The 16,613-nt window shown below is 48.1% G+C and overlaps 1 protein-coding gene across 10 annotated transcripts in view; it reads left to right on the top strand.

Moving 5' to 3' along the window:
* Positions 1–393: 393 nt before the first annotated feature.
* Positions 394–16,613, top strand: part of RBM14 (RNA binding motif protein 14) — a 38,836-nt gene continuing 22,616 nt past the window's right edge. For 5 of the 10 annotated variants that reach the window (XM_036930334.2, XM_036930344.2, XM_036930320.2 and 2 more), the window contains exon 1: positions 15,732–15,898. Coding sequence is in view for 3 of the 10 variants with exons in the window: in XM_036930295.2 (XP_036786190.1) it covers positions 413–749; positions 6,042–7,497; positions 8,270–8,477 (2,001 nt within the window). In the remaining 7 variants the exon portion in view is untranslated. Of the gene's footprint in view, positions 750–6,041; positions 7,498–8,269; positions 14,978–15,698; positions 15,899–16,613 lie in introns of those variants that run through there. The other 5 variants (XM_036930325.2, XM_036930295.2, XR_005033549.2 and 2 more) reach the window with 5 other exon arrangements.

Raw genomic sequence — 16,613 nt, 5'->3', positions numbered from 1 at the left:
GTTTTTCCTTGGGGCCCGTGGATCCCGGCCCCACCCGAGCCACAGGCCGCCTCACCGACTAGGCCTCTCCGCCGCCAGCCCTCCCCGCGCCTACCCTCTTCTCCAATCCTTCTCCCCCTCCCCCCGGCAGTGGCGGTTGGTCGCGCGCCGTCGTTCCTTTCCCACCCCCTTCGCTAACGAGCGGGCTCCAGACCCTCTGGGATTGGCTGTGCCTGAGTGCATCTTCTCTAAGCTTTTCTGATTGGCTGAAGGACGCGCGGGATGAGGGCTCCGATTGGCTAGGTCAGAGCGCCTGCGCGGCGGGGTTCTCAGTCGCCAGCCATTCCTGGGGAGAACTGCTGGCCGATCGGACGTGTTGCCTGTCGTTGGACGAGCGGTCCCGGCTCTCCGGGAAGGCGGCTGCGGCGGCAAAATGAAGATATTCGTAGGAAACGTCGATGGGGCGGATACGACGCCGGAGGAGCTGGCAGCCCTCTTCGCGCCCTACGGCACGGTCATGAGCTGCGCCGTCATGAAACAGTTCGCCTTCGTGCACATGCGCGAGAATGCGGGCGCGCTGCGCGCCATCGAGGCTCTGCACGGCCACGAGCTGCGGCCGGGGCGCGCGCTCGTAGTAGAGATGTCGCGCCCACGGCCTCTTAATACTTGGAAGATTTTCGTGGGCAACGTGTCGGCTGCGTGCACGAGCCAGGAATTGCGCAGCCTCTTCGAGCGTCGCGGACGCGTCATCGAATGTGACGTGGTGAAAGGTAACGCGGAGGCGCGCGCGGGGGGCGCGGGGACGGGGGCGCGGGCGCGCGCTGGGCACTCTGCTTGTTAGCTACGCCCCTTTCCCGGGGGTCGGTCACTGCGCGGTGGGGGTTGGGGGTAAGTCCGCGGGAGCAAGGACGAAGGTGTTGGGGGCGCGTTGGGTAGAGCCACCCTCCTCCCCTGCGGTTTAGGCAGCATTACCAAATGGGAGGAAGCGGCTCTGGGTGGGTGCGGTGGCCTATGTGAGCCGAGCTACGGGGCCGGGACGCGCCTGAAAGACTTGGGAGTATACCGGGAAAGGCCGGGGGCGCGCCTTCCTCTGATCTCCTGGGCCTGGCACCGACCGGAAATTGGGAAGTGACGGGCACAAGCCGGATCGTGGAGCGGGGAAGATTTCGCCACTTCCCCACTTACTCTCCAGACGTCGGTCAGAGCAAGGGAAGAGGGAAAAGGTGGGGGCTGACGTCCCAAGGCCACCCTCATGTTCCCTCCCGATGAATGCTCCCGAGCGGAAGGTAACGGGGCCCTTGGACGTTTCTCGGGCTGGGATATTTTAGTATTGTGTGGCATGGGTCCACTCACAGGTATAGTTACTCGTGGGTGCAGAAGGGACCCCTTCCGAACCATTTTGGCCTTTCAGTATTTTTAGGTGGGTTAGGCGTGGCACTCTGCGCTATTCAACTCTCAAACTTGGATTATTTTCTTTAGGCTTAATTTTACCTTTATAAACTGGAACCCCGACGACCTTTCGCATTTGGAAGGAGGCTTGTTTTCTGAAGGTCCCCTTCTCCGTAGCTTTCACTTGCCAAGCCCGTGGCCCAGGGCAGTGTCATTTTATAAGCTTGATGATTTTACAAAGGAGCATACTCTGCGGCTGAGGGGGACGTGGGGAGGGGCGTGTGAGAGGTCTTCGCTAAACATTGGCTAAACAGATTTACTTAGTAGCTTGTCTTTGCTTGAGTAGTCTAATCCTCAGGGCAGACCCCTAGTTTGCCTTTTCTTGGAGAAAAACATAATACCACCGTAATTTAGGCCCGACTTCTTTATTGGGATCCCATTGAGTTTTTTTCATAATCTGTGTTGTCCCCTAAATTGTTTTTCTTTTATGTTGGCAAGATTTGGTGGGATAGTACTTGTGTATGTGGTTTTCTCTGTTCCACTTGGGTTAACTTTGCCATTTTCAAGAATGCAACCTTGGGAGTATCTGATGCCCTGGTCCTGGTGTTGGATTCATACCTGCTCATATCCTATGTGAGAAGTTTTGAGGATGGGAAATAAATGTGGGTTCAGGTGTTGATTTGTTTCCACCAAGATACTTTACTTGGTATTCTGGAAAGGCACATCTTTTGGGCCATTCTTTGTCCTTTCTACAGCTGGGGGAAGTGTAAAGGGTTGTATTCTCCACTGCAAGGAGCAATTCCTTGTTCTGCATTGATACTACATCCTATTTTCCTCAACTCAGGTTATGCAAGTCCACAACTGTTCGAACTTTCCTGCTGGGTGCTCTGAGGCGGGCTGTGTGGTGCATGGATTTTTGCTTTTGTTTAGAGTAAAAGTGGAAAGGGCCTCGGATAATGCACCTGGCCAGGAAATGGGTGGGGGTATATGACTCAGAGTTCTGTGTTTAATTGACTTAACCCTGTTTCTTTTGTAGCTCTTAGGCTGGCTAGTAGATTGAAAATCTAGAAGCTAGCATCTGAGGTTCAGTCTCTGGAACTCATTGGTCAAGAAGCTTACTTTGAGGGTGGCTGAGAACGCTGAAAATTTGCCTGAAGTTGCTCAGGACCAACACCAAGGGACAGTGGGAGGCGGGGTGAAGTGTATAACTACATGTGGTTTTTAGAATGCCTGGCTGGCTCTTCTTGAGGACAAAGTTTTGTGCATTTTTTCCTTTTTGTATACAACTGATTAGCAGAAATACATTGACTTCCCTAGAGAGTGATGGTCAGCTGTTACTTGTAGTTATGCTGTTATGTAAAAGAGCTTCTGATATACTTTGATGTAAGGGATTGTGGGAAAGATTCGAGCATCAGGTCCTTTCATCAGGTCCTAACTAATGCCTTTCTATCTCGGGTTGAAGGAAAGTGAGGTTCTTAAAGTTGGGAATGTAGTAGAAGAGATTGGCTTTGGTTCTATGAATAGCTTACTCATTTCTTGGGCTGGGAATGGGCATTGGATTGAGGCTGAGGCTTCAGCCTCCTGTTGGCTGTCAGGTTTTTGAAAAGTACAGAAGCTTGGCACTGCACAGGACAACCAGTTCTGTTTTATTTCTTGGGGAAATAAAAAAGTTTGCCATTGCATTCTGTTCTGTTCTGTTTTTTTTTTTTTTTTAACATAGTTGCTTGGTTACCCCAGGCTTAGATATGATTTGATTTGTAGAGCAAAATTATCTATAGCAACAGTGGATTGTAACCACTGTCCACAGCTACATTCTATTGGATGTTCAAAGAAGTACGAGAGTTGCTGACAGCCTTAGGAACCATTTAAACTTAAGGGGAGGTCTGAAAGGCAAAAGAGGAAAAAAAATTTGCTTTGTTGTGGGTGGCCATTCTTTTCTCCTGCTATACACAGCTCTGTATTTTCAAGTTAGAGGTTTTTACTTTTCTCTGGATAGGAAAACCCATTTTCTGGGTTCTCTTTGGTACTGAAGGAATTGGGAGGCTACCAAACCATTCAGAGATTTCTATAAAACATTGCTTGCTGTTCCCTTTAACTATCGCGGATTTTCTTCAGAGGTCACTGTTTCTTGGATTATCTCTCCAGGGCAGGTGGGTCCCTGAAGATTTCTAGATCTCTGGTTTTTCTTTATTGTTCTGAGAGATATGTTCCTGGGCATCTTTTACAGGGCTAGGTCTGGGTTTGGCTGTTCACTGTGATGTGGTTAGTTAGCCCTGAATCTATTGGGTCAGCTTCCCTCCTATATAATTCACACTTGCCTCCAATACCAGGTTTAGGAACTGCATGATATAAATAGGTCATAATTGTATCTGATGGCTGCTGCTGCTCTTTTAAAAATCAGTTATGTAGCTCATCTGGGCCATCATTTGAATTGTACATGTGAAATCTCAATTTAAAAATTTCATACCTTTGTCTCAATAAAACCCAGCTAAATATTAGGATGAAGACAATGGGACGTCTTGTTGCTCTTATAAACCCATTGAAGGTTTTTTTTGTTTTTTTTTTCCTAACTAGGTGTTTTTCCCTAGCTTTAGTCAGGTTACCCAGGAATATAATGTGAACTATTTCCCCCCTTCCTCTTAATCTTCCTACAAGCTTGCTTTCTGTTTGCCATTTCATTGAATTTCCATGGGGTTTTGCCATTCCCAGGGGGATCAGCTCAGCCTCTGGTTTTAAAGAGATCTCCCCCTCCCAGCGATTTACCACTCCACTCAAAGGGGAGGTGAGAGATCACAGGACAGTTACAGTGCCCTGTGGCCAGGCCAAACAAACACTTTTGCTTCTCATAATTGGTAGATAAGTAATCAGGTTCTGGCCATGAGGTGTGAGGACTGAGAGTTGTTAACAGTTCATTTTGTTATTTTGTCATCTCTGGCAGGCTCCAAATTTGCATGTACAAATAGTGTTGTATCTCTTGTGTTTTATTAGAGGTCAGTGATAGCTGGATCTATATAGTTCAGGTTTTTTAGCTCTTACCCCAGCATTCTTTGTGCTATATCTTATTTCTGACTTCTGCCTGGTGATTATATTTCATTCTCATTTATATGAGAGTTGGGTTGGTGGCATTGCCTCACATCCAGGAAAATGATTTGCTCTATAGGAGCAGCTAGAGAGGGCATCTCAGTGTGAAAGTTTCCAGAAATTAAAACACTTGTTTAGAGGCTATTTAAAAGGATTTATCTTAAAGAAGGGAACCTTAGTAATTTCATCCAGATAGTTCATTTCCTAAACTGATAGAAGTGAAATGGGGTCCTTGTACTTAGACTGTATCTTAAAGAAGCCACAGGTCCAGATGGGGTTAAATGCATGGCCTTATTTCCCACAATCCTGAGCTTACTGTTTTTCAGATCTTGCTTACACCATTGTGGTTTACATGTAAGTTTGGGCATGAACAAGAATTTCTCCTTCCCACCCCTCCCCCTCCTAAAATTGTCTCATTCTGTGTGGTAAATGAGTAGGACTTAGAGGTCAACATTCTATTTAGAGCCTATCCCACCACCGCTCATTTAGGTCCTGAGTGAGGACCTCGGGTAAACTACTTAGCAGAGCTTTCTAGCTGCAGGAATTGCAACTTCTCACCTTGAAGCTGAGAAACCAAATCTGTCTTGAGAAATGGCCTGTTCTGTGAAAGAAGTGCAAGTGGGTAAGGCATACCTCTTTTGAAAGAGAACCAGTGGAAGATGTAATGTAGCCTGGGGGAGGGGAGCTTGGGCCTGAACTCAGTCAGGAGGCTCAGTTTCCATTCCATCATCTCATTGGCATACATGGGGTCTAGCATCTCCCTTTCTAAGCTTAAATTTCTAGTCATATGGCAATCTTGCCTTCTACGTTGAATTTTCAGGAATAGACTGGTGTAGTGATGAGGTGTGGAAGAGCTGGTATTCTGTTCCTGGCTCTAACACGTCTTGATTTGGGGCAAGCTGTATAAATTCTCTGAGTATGTTTGCCTCTTGTAAAATGAGGATAATGATCCTCTGTTCTGCCTATCTCACAGGATTGTTGTGAGGCTCAAAAGAGATGCAGTGCGTGGAAGTGCTTTGAAAACTTGGAAAAAAGTGGTATGATGAGAAAGGGAAGGTCATATTGGAGGAATTTTGTGAACTTTGCCTTGCAGGCTAGTCCTTTTGCCTTAATTGGAGCCTGGGCTGAGACATGGGTCATGCCAAGACATAAGTGGTCATTTCCAGTGTTTTTAGAGTTAAGCCTCAAAGGTGAGCAGTAGTGTTTGGTGACCTTGGGTTAGAGAACACTGAATAATTGATCCAGGAACCCTTTCTGCATTTTGTCTGCTGGTTTATGCTTACAGGAGCTGTGAAGATTTCTGTTCTGTGTTGCAGTTCATCTTAGCTCTTTCTTCTCTCACCAGGAAGTTGGGTGAGGTGACGGGGAAAGGGAAGAATAGGGAGAAGGCCATAGGCAAAGGTGACTGCTTGGGATAGTCAGAAGCTTTGTTATATGGGAGCCACATTTTATGACATACTCCTGGAGAGGAGGGTTTGGAGGCCTGGAGGAAGTTGACAACAGCTGGGTGCTGTTGTGTGTCCAATTTGGGACCCATCGGGTAGCATGCCCTGCCCCCCTAATTGCTAACCCTCTGTCTGCTGCTTTATCAGACTACGCGTTTGTTCACATGGAGAAGGAAGCAGATGCCAAAGCCGCCATCGCGCAGCTCAACGGCAAAGAAGTGAAGGGCAAGCGCATCAACGTGGAACTCTCAACCAAGGGTCAGAAGAAGGGGCCTGGCCTGGCTATCCAGTCTGGGGACAAGACCAAGAAACCAGGGGCTGGGGATACGGCATTCCCTGGAACTGGTGGCTTCTCTGCCACCTTCGACTACCAGCAGGCTTTTGGCAACAGCACTGGTGGCTTTGATGGGCAAGCCCGTCAGCCCACACCACCCTTCTTTGGTCGCGACCGCAGCCCCCTGCGCCGTTCACCTCCCCGAGCCTCTTATGTGGCTCCTCTGACGGCCCAGCCAGCCACCTACAGGGCCCAGCCCTCAGTGTCTTTGGGAGCTGCCTACAGGGCACAGCCTTCTGCCTCTTTGGGTGTTGGCTATCGGACTCAGCCCATGACAGCCCAGGCAGCCTCTTACCGCGCTCAGCCCTCTGTCTCCCTTGGGGCCCCATACAGGGGCCAGCTAGCTAGCCCTAGCTCCCAGTCTGCTGCAGCTTCCTCGCTTGGCCCATATGGTGGAGCCCAGCCTTCAGCCTCTGCCCTCTCCTATGGAGGTCAGCCAGCTGCGGCTTCCTCGCTCAACTCCTATGGGGCTCAGGGCTCCTCCCTTGCCTCCTACGGTAACCAGCCATCTTCTTATGGCGCACAGGCTGCCTCTTCTTATGGAGTTCGTGCAGCTGCCTCCTACAGCACCCAGGGAGCAGCTTCCTCCCTAGGCTCCTACGGGGCCCAGGCAGCCTCCTATGGGGCCCAGTCTGCGGCCTCCTCACTAGCGTATGGGGCCCAGGCAGCTTCTTACAATGCCCAGCCCTCGGCTTCATACAATCCCCAGTCTGCCCCATATGCCGCACAGCAGGCTGCTTCCTACTCTTCCCAGCCTGCTACCTACGTGGCACAGCCAGCTACAGCTGCTGCCTATGCCAACCAGCCAGCTGCCTATGCTGCACAAGCTGCTACCCCAATGGCTGGCTCCTATGGTGCCCAGCCGGTTGTTCAGACCCAACTGAACAGTTATGGGGCTCAAGCATCAATGGGCCTGTCAGGCTCCTATGGGGCTCAGTCAGCTGCTGCAGCCACTGGCTCCTATGGTGCCGCAGCTGCCTATGGGGCCCAGCCTTCTGCTACCCTGGCAGCTCCTTACCGCACTCAGTCAGCCTCATTGGCTGCTTCCTATGCTGCCCAGCAGCATCCCCAGGCTGCTGCCTCCTATCGTGGCCAGCCGGGCAATGCCTACGATGGGGCAGGTCAGCCGTCTGCAGCCTACCTGTCCATGTCCCAGGGGGCCGTTGCCAACGCCAACAGCACCCCGCCGCCCTATGAGCGTACCCGCCTCTCCCCACCCCGGGCCAGCTACGACGATCCCTACAAAAAGGCTGTCGCCATGTCGAAAAGGTACTGTATGCCCCCCCGCCTCTGCCCCCAGCTGGGGCTTAGGGCAAGGGGCTGAGGTTGGCTTGGGAGGGAAACTGGAGCAATTGGCCCCTCCCTTGGTCTTCTCTACTCCTGTGGGATGTCCAGAGGCCGAGGGGGGTGATATCTGAACTTCTCAGGCCACCAGGGTTCAGGTGGAGCATAGTGCTCAGCCTGGGGTGGTACCAACTAGTCAGTCTGGGAAAAGTGTTACCTGTGTAGGCAAGCCCAACTGCCATTGGAGCCACTGCCTGCAAGATTGTCTCCCCATAGCCTTTCCCACCGTCTCAAGTATCCTTAAGCCTGTTACGTGGTTGTCCTGGCTTTGGTGGGGGTGGGTTTGAAAGAGTAGTCCCTTTGGCATTCACTGACTGAAGGCAAGGTGTATGAGGTGCGTCCACTCTGGGGGAAGTTGGGGACCTTGCTTTCATCCGCCGTTCTGTTGATAAAAACCAAGGTCTTTTTGTGCAGGGCCCAGGGATGGGGATAGTTTGTTTGTGGTTTGGGAATGTAGATCAAATTCCACCTTGTCCACATCAGGAGGGAGGGCTTCAGTGGTGTGCTTGGTTTCCCACTGAGTTGAACCAGGCTTGATTTCTTGCCCTGGATAGGGTGATGAGCCTTCTGACAAAGTCTTGTTTGTTGGAGACCAATCTGATCACACCCTCCCTATCCCATTGGCATCTCCCCCATGCCCACCTGGAGCCCTCCCCTCAATTGTCTCATTCACCAACTGTCTTCTTCTCTCGACTAGGTATGGTTCCGACCGGCGTTTAGCCGAGCTCTCTGATTACCGCCGTTTATCAGAGTCGCAGCTTTCGTTCCGCCGCTCGCCGACAAAGTCCTCGCTGGATTACCGTCGCCTGCCCGATGCCCATTCTGATTACGCACGCTATTCGGGCTCCTATAATGATTACCTGCGGGCAGCTCAGATGCACTCTGGCTACCAGCGCCGCATGTAGGGCCATCCTGGGATGGGGCACCACAGGGAGGGGAGAGGAGAGGTGGGGTAGGGTGCAGACCCTGGTTGTAACCACTGGCCCCACACCTCTCCTGTTGGCGGTTTTTCATTCCCTCTAACCATGTGGGCCTTCCCCAGGAAATGATCCTTATGAGTGTTCGGCTGTAACCTACTTTGTTCCTTCGCCTCAGCAGCAAATCTTGCTACTGGCTCTAGATCTGCGTTTTCCCCTCTCCCCTGCCTCCCATCTCCCCAGGATGGGAGTTTCTTTTATGTTTTTTTTTTCCTGGCTCCCTTTTATTTTTGTGCGCGATATTTAAGGTCATCTGGATGGGGAAGCAACCTACAGCTGAGGTCGGCGGCGCCTTTTTCTTTTTAGATGTGAGGGAGACCAGGAAATGGTTAGCTTAACCATTTCCTATGCACCAAGCTGTGCCAGCAGCCCAGGGGACCCTGACTTTGTTCCTTTGTAGACTGTGTTGATACTGAGTTCCTGTTGGGACAGTCGGTTGGTATATGTCCAAATCCCTACTGACCCCTGATGTTCTAGCTAATGCTGAGCAGCACAGTCCCAATTCCCCATCTCCCCAAGTAGGTGGTGTTAGAAAACCTTAATTTTTTTTCCCTTTTGTATGGACTACAAATAAAACTTGGGGCAATTTGCAGTTTGGAAACCTGGTTGTCATTGTCTTGATTGCATTCAGTTTCAGAGGAGCCAGTTTGACATCCAGGAAGACATGACAGCTGAAGGGAAGGCAGCCAGGGAACCCACGGCAGATGAGGAAAGGGGTTTGCATGTGGGAATTAGAATGATTTCCCTGCTGCCCAGAGGGATTTAGCTTGTCGTTATCCTGCTAGTCTGCCATGTTTAGGCCTGGGAGAGTCCAGACCAAGTTGCTTGGATTTCCTTGGCCCTCGAATTGAATTAATCACAACAAAATGCAGTGAATTTATTTCCCATTTTTCTCTGCGTATGTTTGACCATTTTCCCTGACTTGTTTCCAGTTCAGAGACAACCTGCGCTCCAGCAGGATGGTTCCGGGGTTTGGCTTCTCAAGTGAGAAGCAGGGAATGGGCTGCTTTGGTGCTTATGAGCTGGTGGATCCTTCAGGCAGTGGGCTGGAGTGAGTGCTGGGGCTGGGACCCGGAAAAGAGCCAGTGGTGTGGGTGGTGATGTGTGGTCTGCTACTGCCCTGTGGCTGGAGAAGGGCAGAAATGATTGGAAGCGGGTCTGGGGGATTCTGGCCATAGACCTGGTATTTCGCCTGTTGAACATCATGGAGTGTCCTTCTGTGTCCTGCCAACTTCTGCCATCATAGTCACCCGGGAATCACTTTCCCTATCTCTACTTGTTAGGGTTGCCAGATATTTTTTCTTGCTGGGTTTATATTTGAAGGTGTAAATACAGATTCTGGGAAAGGGGTAAGGTGCAAGCATAACTAAGTAGGGATGTTGGAATAAGGTTGAGGAATCAAAGATTGTTTTTATGCTCCTAATCTGGGACTGGGGGTTGAGAGGACCTGAGCAAAAAGTATATGACAATTCCAATCCGGGGCAAGATGGAGGCTTAGGCTTGGGCTTGATGAGTGAATGGTAGAAGACTTGGGTGTCGTGATGGGAAGAACTACTGATGTTCCATTGGGAAAGTGGGCTTTAGAGATTGAATTTGGGAGCCTGCTGGGGCAAGGCAATTTTGGGGAGGGTGTGTGTCAATCAGGTGGAGTTCAGGTGGGCTTTATGCCTCCAGCTGGCTTCTTGTGAACTTGCCTGTTCAAAGTAGTTTACACCAGATGTTCTCTTCTCTGCCCAAAGGGCAAAAGCATATGGTCTTCATAACCATGAGCTCTTACTTGTGGATATAAACATGTATCTCTGGGTATTGGGACCATTGCTCTTTTCCTTGCTTTTCTTTCTGCTCACTGCTTTGCCTTCAGGTGCTTTGCTGCTGCTCTTTTTTTCGCAGGACTGGGGGGGGGGGTAGTTTGATAGGTTCTTGTCATTTCTCTGCAGTGAATGTAGGATGGTCTGAGGGCCAAGCTAATAAGCTTAGCTCTGGTTATTACTCTGGAAAATGGTGGGTTGGTTGATTGTAGGGTTGTGATTGTGGCCTGTGTATTTGTAATACTTCTTTGTTAATGTGGCTTTCTGTCTTCCTTTCTTTCCAGTGAGGGTTCTGCCACTGTTCTGGTCCCTTTGTCTCTGTGAAAAATAGCTTACTGTGCTCTTGGGGCCAGCATTGATGTTCTTTACTGCAGCCTAGTTCTTCAGTGAGACCTGGCCTAGATGATCGCCCTAACTGCCCATCATCTTCAGGTCCTGATGCCCTTGCTGCTTTAGCTCTCAGGCTTCTCATTGTTTAAGCCAGAAGGGGCTACAAAGCTAAATCGTCTTATCATTTTCCTTTTTCTTGCAGATTATTTTTAAATTCTCTCACCTCTTTTATTTAAATTATGCTACCTCTGTTAATCTTATAGCCCACTACTCATACTTTGCTTTTTGTGGATTTCTGATTTACAGGGTCCTGGAACTTGGAAACATTTGGGTTGAATGGATGGGAGGACAGATATTTAATGTGTGTTTTGGGAAAATGGGTGGGGAATGTGGGCTCCCATTGTCTTTCAGATCTTTGCACTTTTGCATCTATTACCTCTACAACTTGGCTTTCATTGGAGAAGTTGTACTGGTTTATTCTTCAAACAAGACCATGTAAAGGCTTCTATTCTAGCCTTGTCGCCTGCTCTCTCCTGATGTTTGGACCTTACTTCACATTCTGTCTGGGGTAGGCCTGGGGACCCAGCCTTTGTACTGGAGGTAATGGGACTGTCACTGAGTGGTTAGCCTCTGTGGGTAGGCTACCTTCTCATCATGCTGAAGTCCATGCAGACTGTTGGTCTCCAGTCATTTTGTAGTGTCAAGTCAGTTGACCCAAAGCAACACGAGGTGGCTGAAGTCATAATGAAAATAAGTTTCTTAGATTTACTAGTATGCTATGTAGTTGGAATTTGGGTAATAGAGAAGTTAAGATAGGTAGCAGGTGGAGAATTTATATTCACCCAAATTCTATGGGCACCTTTAAAAAGGTCATGAAGGGTAGAATATAGAGTTGTCCAGAAAACTAAAAGTTCTTAAAGTGATTTCAAGTCCAGTTCTAAATTATTTGAAATACTGTATCTGTAAACACAGATTCCCCTGTATCTGGAAATACAGTGTTCATGTAGCTAAGCCCTTGGGTTGACCTTAAATTTATAGCCTGGGAGGCAGGACCTTTCTCAACAAACCAGTTAAAGTTAATAAGCATTGCTAGGGAAGTGGCAGGTAAGAAAGGAGAGGATGGAGCAGTGCCAGTAGTTAGAGCACACTTTCTGGAGTCAGGATTTATTTGATTGTAAAACTGGGCATAGAGAGAATTTCTGACAGTGACTAAGGGTGTCCTCTCTAAAGTCAGGTTTACTGAGTTTGAATCTTGGTTCTACCACTTAGCTGTATGATCCTGTATATATCAGGGACTCTGCCTCAGTTTTTCCTCTATAAAACCAGGGGATAATAGCTAACAAATATTGAACATGTAAGCACTGTTAAAAGTGCTTTTCATATATTTATTTCATTTAATCTTCATCGAGACCCACATGCATTATTAGGTATTTCTAAACCTATTTTACAAATGGGGAAGTTGATGTTATAGGTTAAGTAACTTTTATTAAGAGCACATGGCTGGAATGCAGCAGGTCAAGAAACTGAACCAGCCATTTTGAACTGCCCAGGACCTTGCCTTGTAATCATGGTAATATTGTTGGAAGAATTGAATGAGAACATTGGCAAATGTAGGGCTTCATTTGTCGTCACTGCTCATTATATGCTAGCCATCTCGTAGAAGTGAGGACGTTTTGGGGCAGTTGAGATGGCCTAGTGGAGCACACAGCTGAGCAAAGGACTTTGGATGTAGGAGTGAGGGTCTCACTTAAAAGTCAGTGAAGGTAGTGGAGGTTTATAATGAGGGGTACTTAGAATTGACCTAAGGCGCTGGACCACACTGATTCTGGTCACCTTCAGTCTTGGAACCCTATCATTGTCCTGGGGTCAGATTCTTCTAGGTATAGAGAAGAAAGATACGGGGTAGGAGACCTGTGAAGAAGACATTAAGGGAAGGCTAAGAGAGTATAGCTGGCTGTGAAATTGGAAGCCAGGAAGCTTGCTTGATTGGCCTAGTGGCTCCCTCTGAACATCCTTGGAGAATCCTGGTTTTTAATTTGAGCTCTTACTAGACCAGTAACTCATCTGTGCACCAGGGGCCAGAGTTATTGGTTAGTTATATAAATTATATATATTCAATCCCAAGGGTGTGAAAGTAATAACGATTGCTTATCCACATTTGAGGCTTCACTGTCAACAGTTTCTCCCCTAAATTTGGATTTGCCTCTCATTTCCCTTTTGAGTCCAGGCTTTTACATCACTTCAAGATCTGCAGCCAGAATATATTTTTGCTTGTCTCTGACAGTACATCAGCTTTCTAGATGACTGTGGACAAGTTACTTTACCTTTTAGGGGGTTGGTAACCTGATCAGCAAATTAAGAGTCACCAGTATGGCATCTACAGTGTTCCAGACCAGGTGCTTTTAAAATATCTCATTCAATCCCATTCTCTGTAGTTGAGGTGGTAAGGTAGAGGATTTGGACCAGATGTCCTTAATTGGAAGACTTTTAATGGCTTCAGAGGGGAGCAAACATTAAGCTTTAGTACTCTGTAAAATAGTTGGGTAAATGAACATCAGCATTGGAAACACTTGAACTGCAAATCTTCCTACTAAAGCTTCATTGTGAAGCATTTTTCAAGCTGGTAATCCTGGCAGTCAAAAGCTGGAGCGTAGGTAACCCCTGGATTTGGGGCACCTGCATTTCTGGTTGAGGGAAACTGGAAAGTATACCAGGTGCTAACAAGTACTAGGTGTTCATGTTCTTAAGTTGATACTGACTGAAAATCCAAAGTCATTTCAAAGTTATCAAGAAGTTAATTCATGCACTAATTCACCCATTTGTTAACTTACTCAAATATTTTAGTCCCTGCCATGTGCCATGTGCAGTTCTAACACTGAGGATGTAGTAGGGAACAAGAAAAAGTCTCTGTCCTTGTAGAAGTATTTACTGGGGGCAGGGGTGGGAGGAAGGTAGAAAATGAATAAATAGAATTTCAAGTGGTGGTAAGTATTTGGAAAAATAACATGGAGCCATAGGATAGAGTTCCAAGTAGGGTTGGAGTTGGAGGACGTCTTCAGACGGGGTGGCCAGCAAAAGACCTGGAGAGAGGACATTCCAGTCTGAGCTTGGGACAAAAAGATCCATGTGCTGGAGCTTGGGTGGGGGGGTAGGAAGGTTTGTTAAAAAGATTGTTTCTGGCAAGAAACAGATTGGGTAGAGTGAATTTGATTATTTTCCCAATTGCAATTAGTTTTTAAAAGCAGGGAGATGATTAAATGTGGTTTACTCAGTTGGATGAGCTTACAAAATAAAACAACTCCACCCAGAGTAGAGGGCTTTCAGAAGGTAAATCAAATAGAGAGAGAGAGAGAGAGAGAGAGAGAGAGAGACTGAGTGTGTGTGTGTGTGTGTGCGCGTGCGCGTGCACTTCAACGTATCTTGAATTCTGATCCTGAGAAGATAGAATATTGGAGAGATTCCTGGTTTGATAGAGTGAGTTGATCTTATATGCTATGGTATTTTTGGAAGAAAGTTTATCTCAAGAGCTATTGGAATGCAAATTCGGAAGATTAAACTGAAAGAAGCTGAGAATTTCTATGCCAGATGAGTTTCCCTGTGCAGACTGAGTTGTGACCACCTCCTTATGCTGGCCCTCTCAAAAGGGCACACATACAGTTGACTAACATGGAATTGCTTTTCTTCATCACTGATTCTATGGGTCTTTACTTGTATCAGCATCAGTTTCCACAATGAAAATGGACCAAGGCTAGCAACCACCACATATGTAAATGTTGAATTTTGACATTTTTAGGTCCTTACCTTTTACCACTCTATGAATAAGTCTTGACCAGTTTTCCATCATGAGATTTTTGAGTCATGTCAGGTTTAAAATCCATTTCCATAACTTTGACTTCACTTTCTTTATGACCCCCACTCCTTTTTGGGGGCTGCTTTGGACTGTAGTATGTTCTACTGTCATCTGCACACCTTTCCTTACAATTCACTGCTTTTATCATATTTTTAGTTCGAGTTTTAAGTTCTTCGATCCAGCATTGCCCATCCCACCTTAACTTCGTTTTCAAAAGTTGCCTTGCAAAGGGTCATTGTTTTCTCAATGAATGTGGGATTCTGAAGAAGACAGGATGAGAAAGAAAACGTGATGGGGGAGCCGGACCCTCTTCGAGAATGCCATTTTGATTGAATTTTGTTGTATAGCTGGTTGTGATTAGGCTCTTCCCTCCAAGGTCGGTTCTTGGAATTTAAACCTAAAGCTCTGGCTGATGGCGCCCAATAAAATAAAACACAAAACTTTGCTTCTCCAGTTCTTTCTCAGGGTGGGGTCTGTTGCGGGTGTTACCTCAATCTCCACGGTTGCCCAGAGAAGCCGTTTCCATCATCTTAGACCCCGGCCGGGAGTTTGGTTCCTCCAGGGAACTAACGTCAGTGCCTCCTGAGTAATGCAGCCCCCAACCGGGCCGACTTTGGAGCCTTTATACTCTAATTGAAACTGCGCCCATTAATCGTTTTCAGAGTTCCTTTCACCCCCTATAAGTTTTAATTTAGGGGGAGCTCTGGGACCACGGGGACTGCAGTGTGGGTTTTTGGCCAAAGGAGGTGGTTGGGTTTTTGAGGGGTACTATTTGCTATTTTCCTTACCTGTCTTTTTGGGTCTGCGTCAGCTATTGTTCGCAGCATTTTGCGAGGGGATGGTGTTTGGAGTTTAGAGGGAGAAGTCTGGAGTACAGGGCAAAATGGAGCTTCGGAATACTGTCGGAGTGCACGTGAAAGTGGCGAAATGTGGAAGCTTAGCACAGTTAGCACCATAAAGCTAAAAACCGGCACCCGGGGTTCTAGGTCGCTCCGCCTAATGGCGGGCTGAATTCCCCCGGTGAAGCCCACGTTTGTGGTTCCTCCCTTACGTCGACCTCTTATCCAATCCGTGACTCCGGCTTCGAGAGATTGGTGCTCATTGGTATTCGCGTAAGAGCTCAGGGGTTACTGACGTTTCCACCTCTTCCCGGCCTCTCAGGTAATTGGCGTTCGGCATAACCAATCAGGAAGAATTGTCTGCGGGAACGCCTGCCTTTTACTTTATTGAGCGGCCAATCCGGTGACAGATGCACACCCCCCCCCCCTACCCAGAGTCACTGCTGCGGTCGCCGCCATTTTAGCGTTTTGTGAGAAGCGTCTGCCGCCGCGAGGAAGAACCCCTGCTGATTTTCGGTGCGGGTGAGAGACTCCGAGCCCCTCCGCTGTCTTTCTTTTGCCCCGTTAAATTTTATTTCACTTCCTTGGGCTTCAGGGGTATCCTAGTGGGGTCGCGGCCTCCGCACCACTCAGAGCCGACCTCGGTGCTCGGCGTTGCGCGGTAAGCCTGAAGCAGCCCTTCCCCCACGTCCTCCCCCGAGAATACCGTGCTTTCTAACCCCCCTGCCCTCTATCCGACTTGGCTCAGCTTTCTACCTCGAGGTTTCCACCGAGATAACTGTGTTTCCCATAGAGGCAGGAATTAGAACCCCGTTTCGAGAATTTACCAGCCCCTGATACATTGTTGTTTGGCTTCTGTGTGAAGGCTCCTCTGGCCATGCATTTCCCCATTCTGTGGGAGCTCGTAGGGACGGCACGGCGAGAGAGGCGTTCCCCACGCCAGTAGCTATTCTACTCATGCCTCTCTATCTGGCCCAAGTCGTCTGTTCTCTTCTTCCCAAGGAAACCCTGAGACTTAACTGTTATAATTCCCACTTTTCCGGAAATGGTGGCTATTTTTTTCGGTTACAAGAGGAAGAGCTAATTCATAATTTCAGGCAGTCAGACCAGTCAGTAATTGGATCTTTGTTTTCTACTGTCCTCACGGTGGATAAAAAACAGCCAAGTACTTCCAGCCCTACATTTATGTTCTCTCATTCACATTACCGTTAGAAAACATCCAAACCCTTTGTCTGCC

This window comes from Manis pentadactyla, chromosome 9 (genome assembly GCF_030020395.1).
Source record: "Manis pentadactyla isolate mManPen7 chromosome 9, mManPen7.hap1, whole genome shotgun sequence".
Classification (NCBI taxonomy): Eukaryota; Metazoa; Chordata; class Mammalia; order Pholidota; family Manidae; genus Manis; species Manis pentadactyla.
Note: the sequence above shows the minus strand (reverse complement) of the source record. Positions and strands in the feature narration are given on the sequence as shown.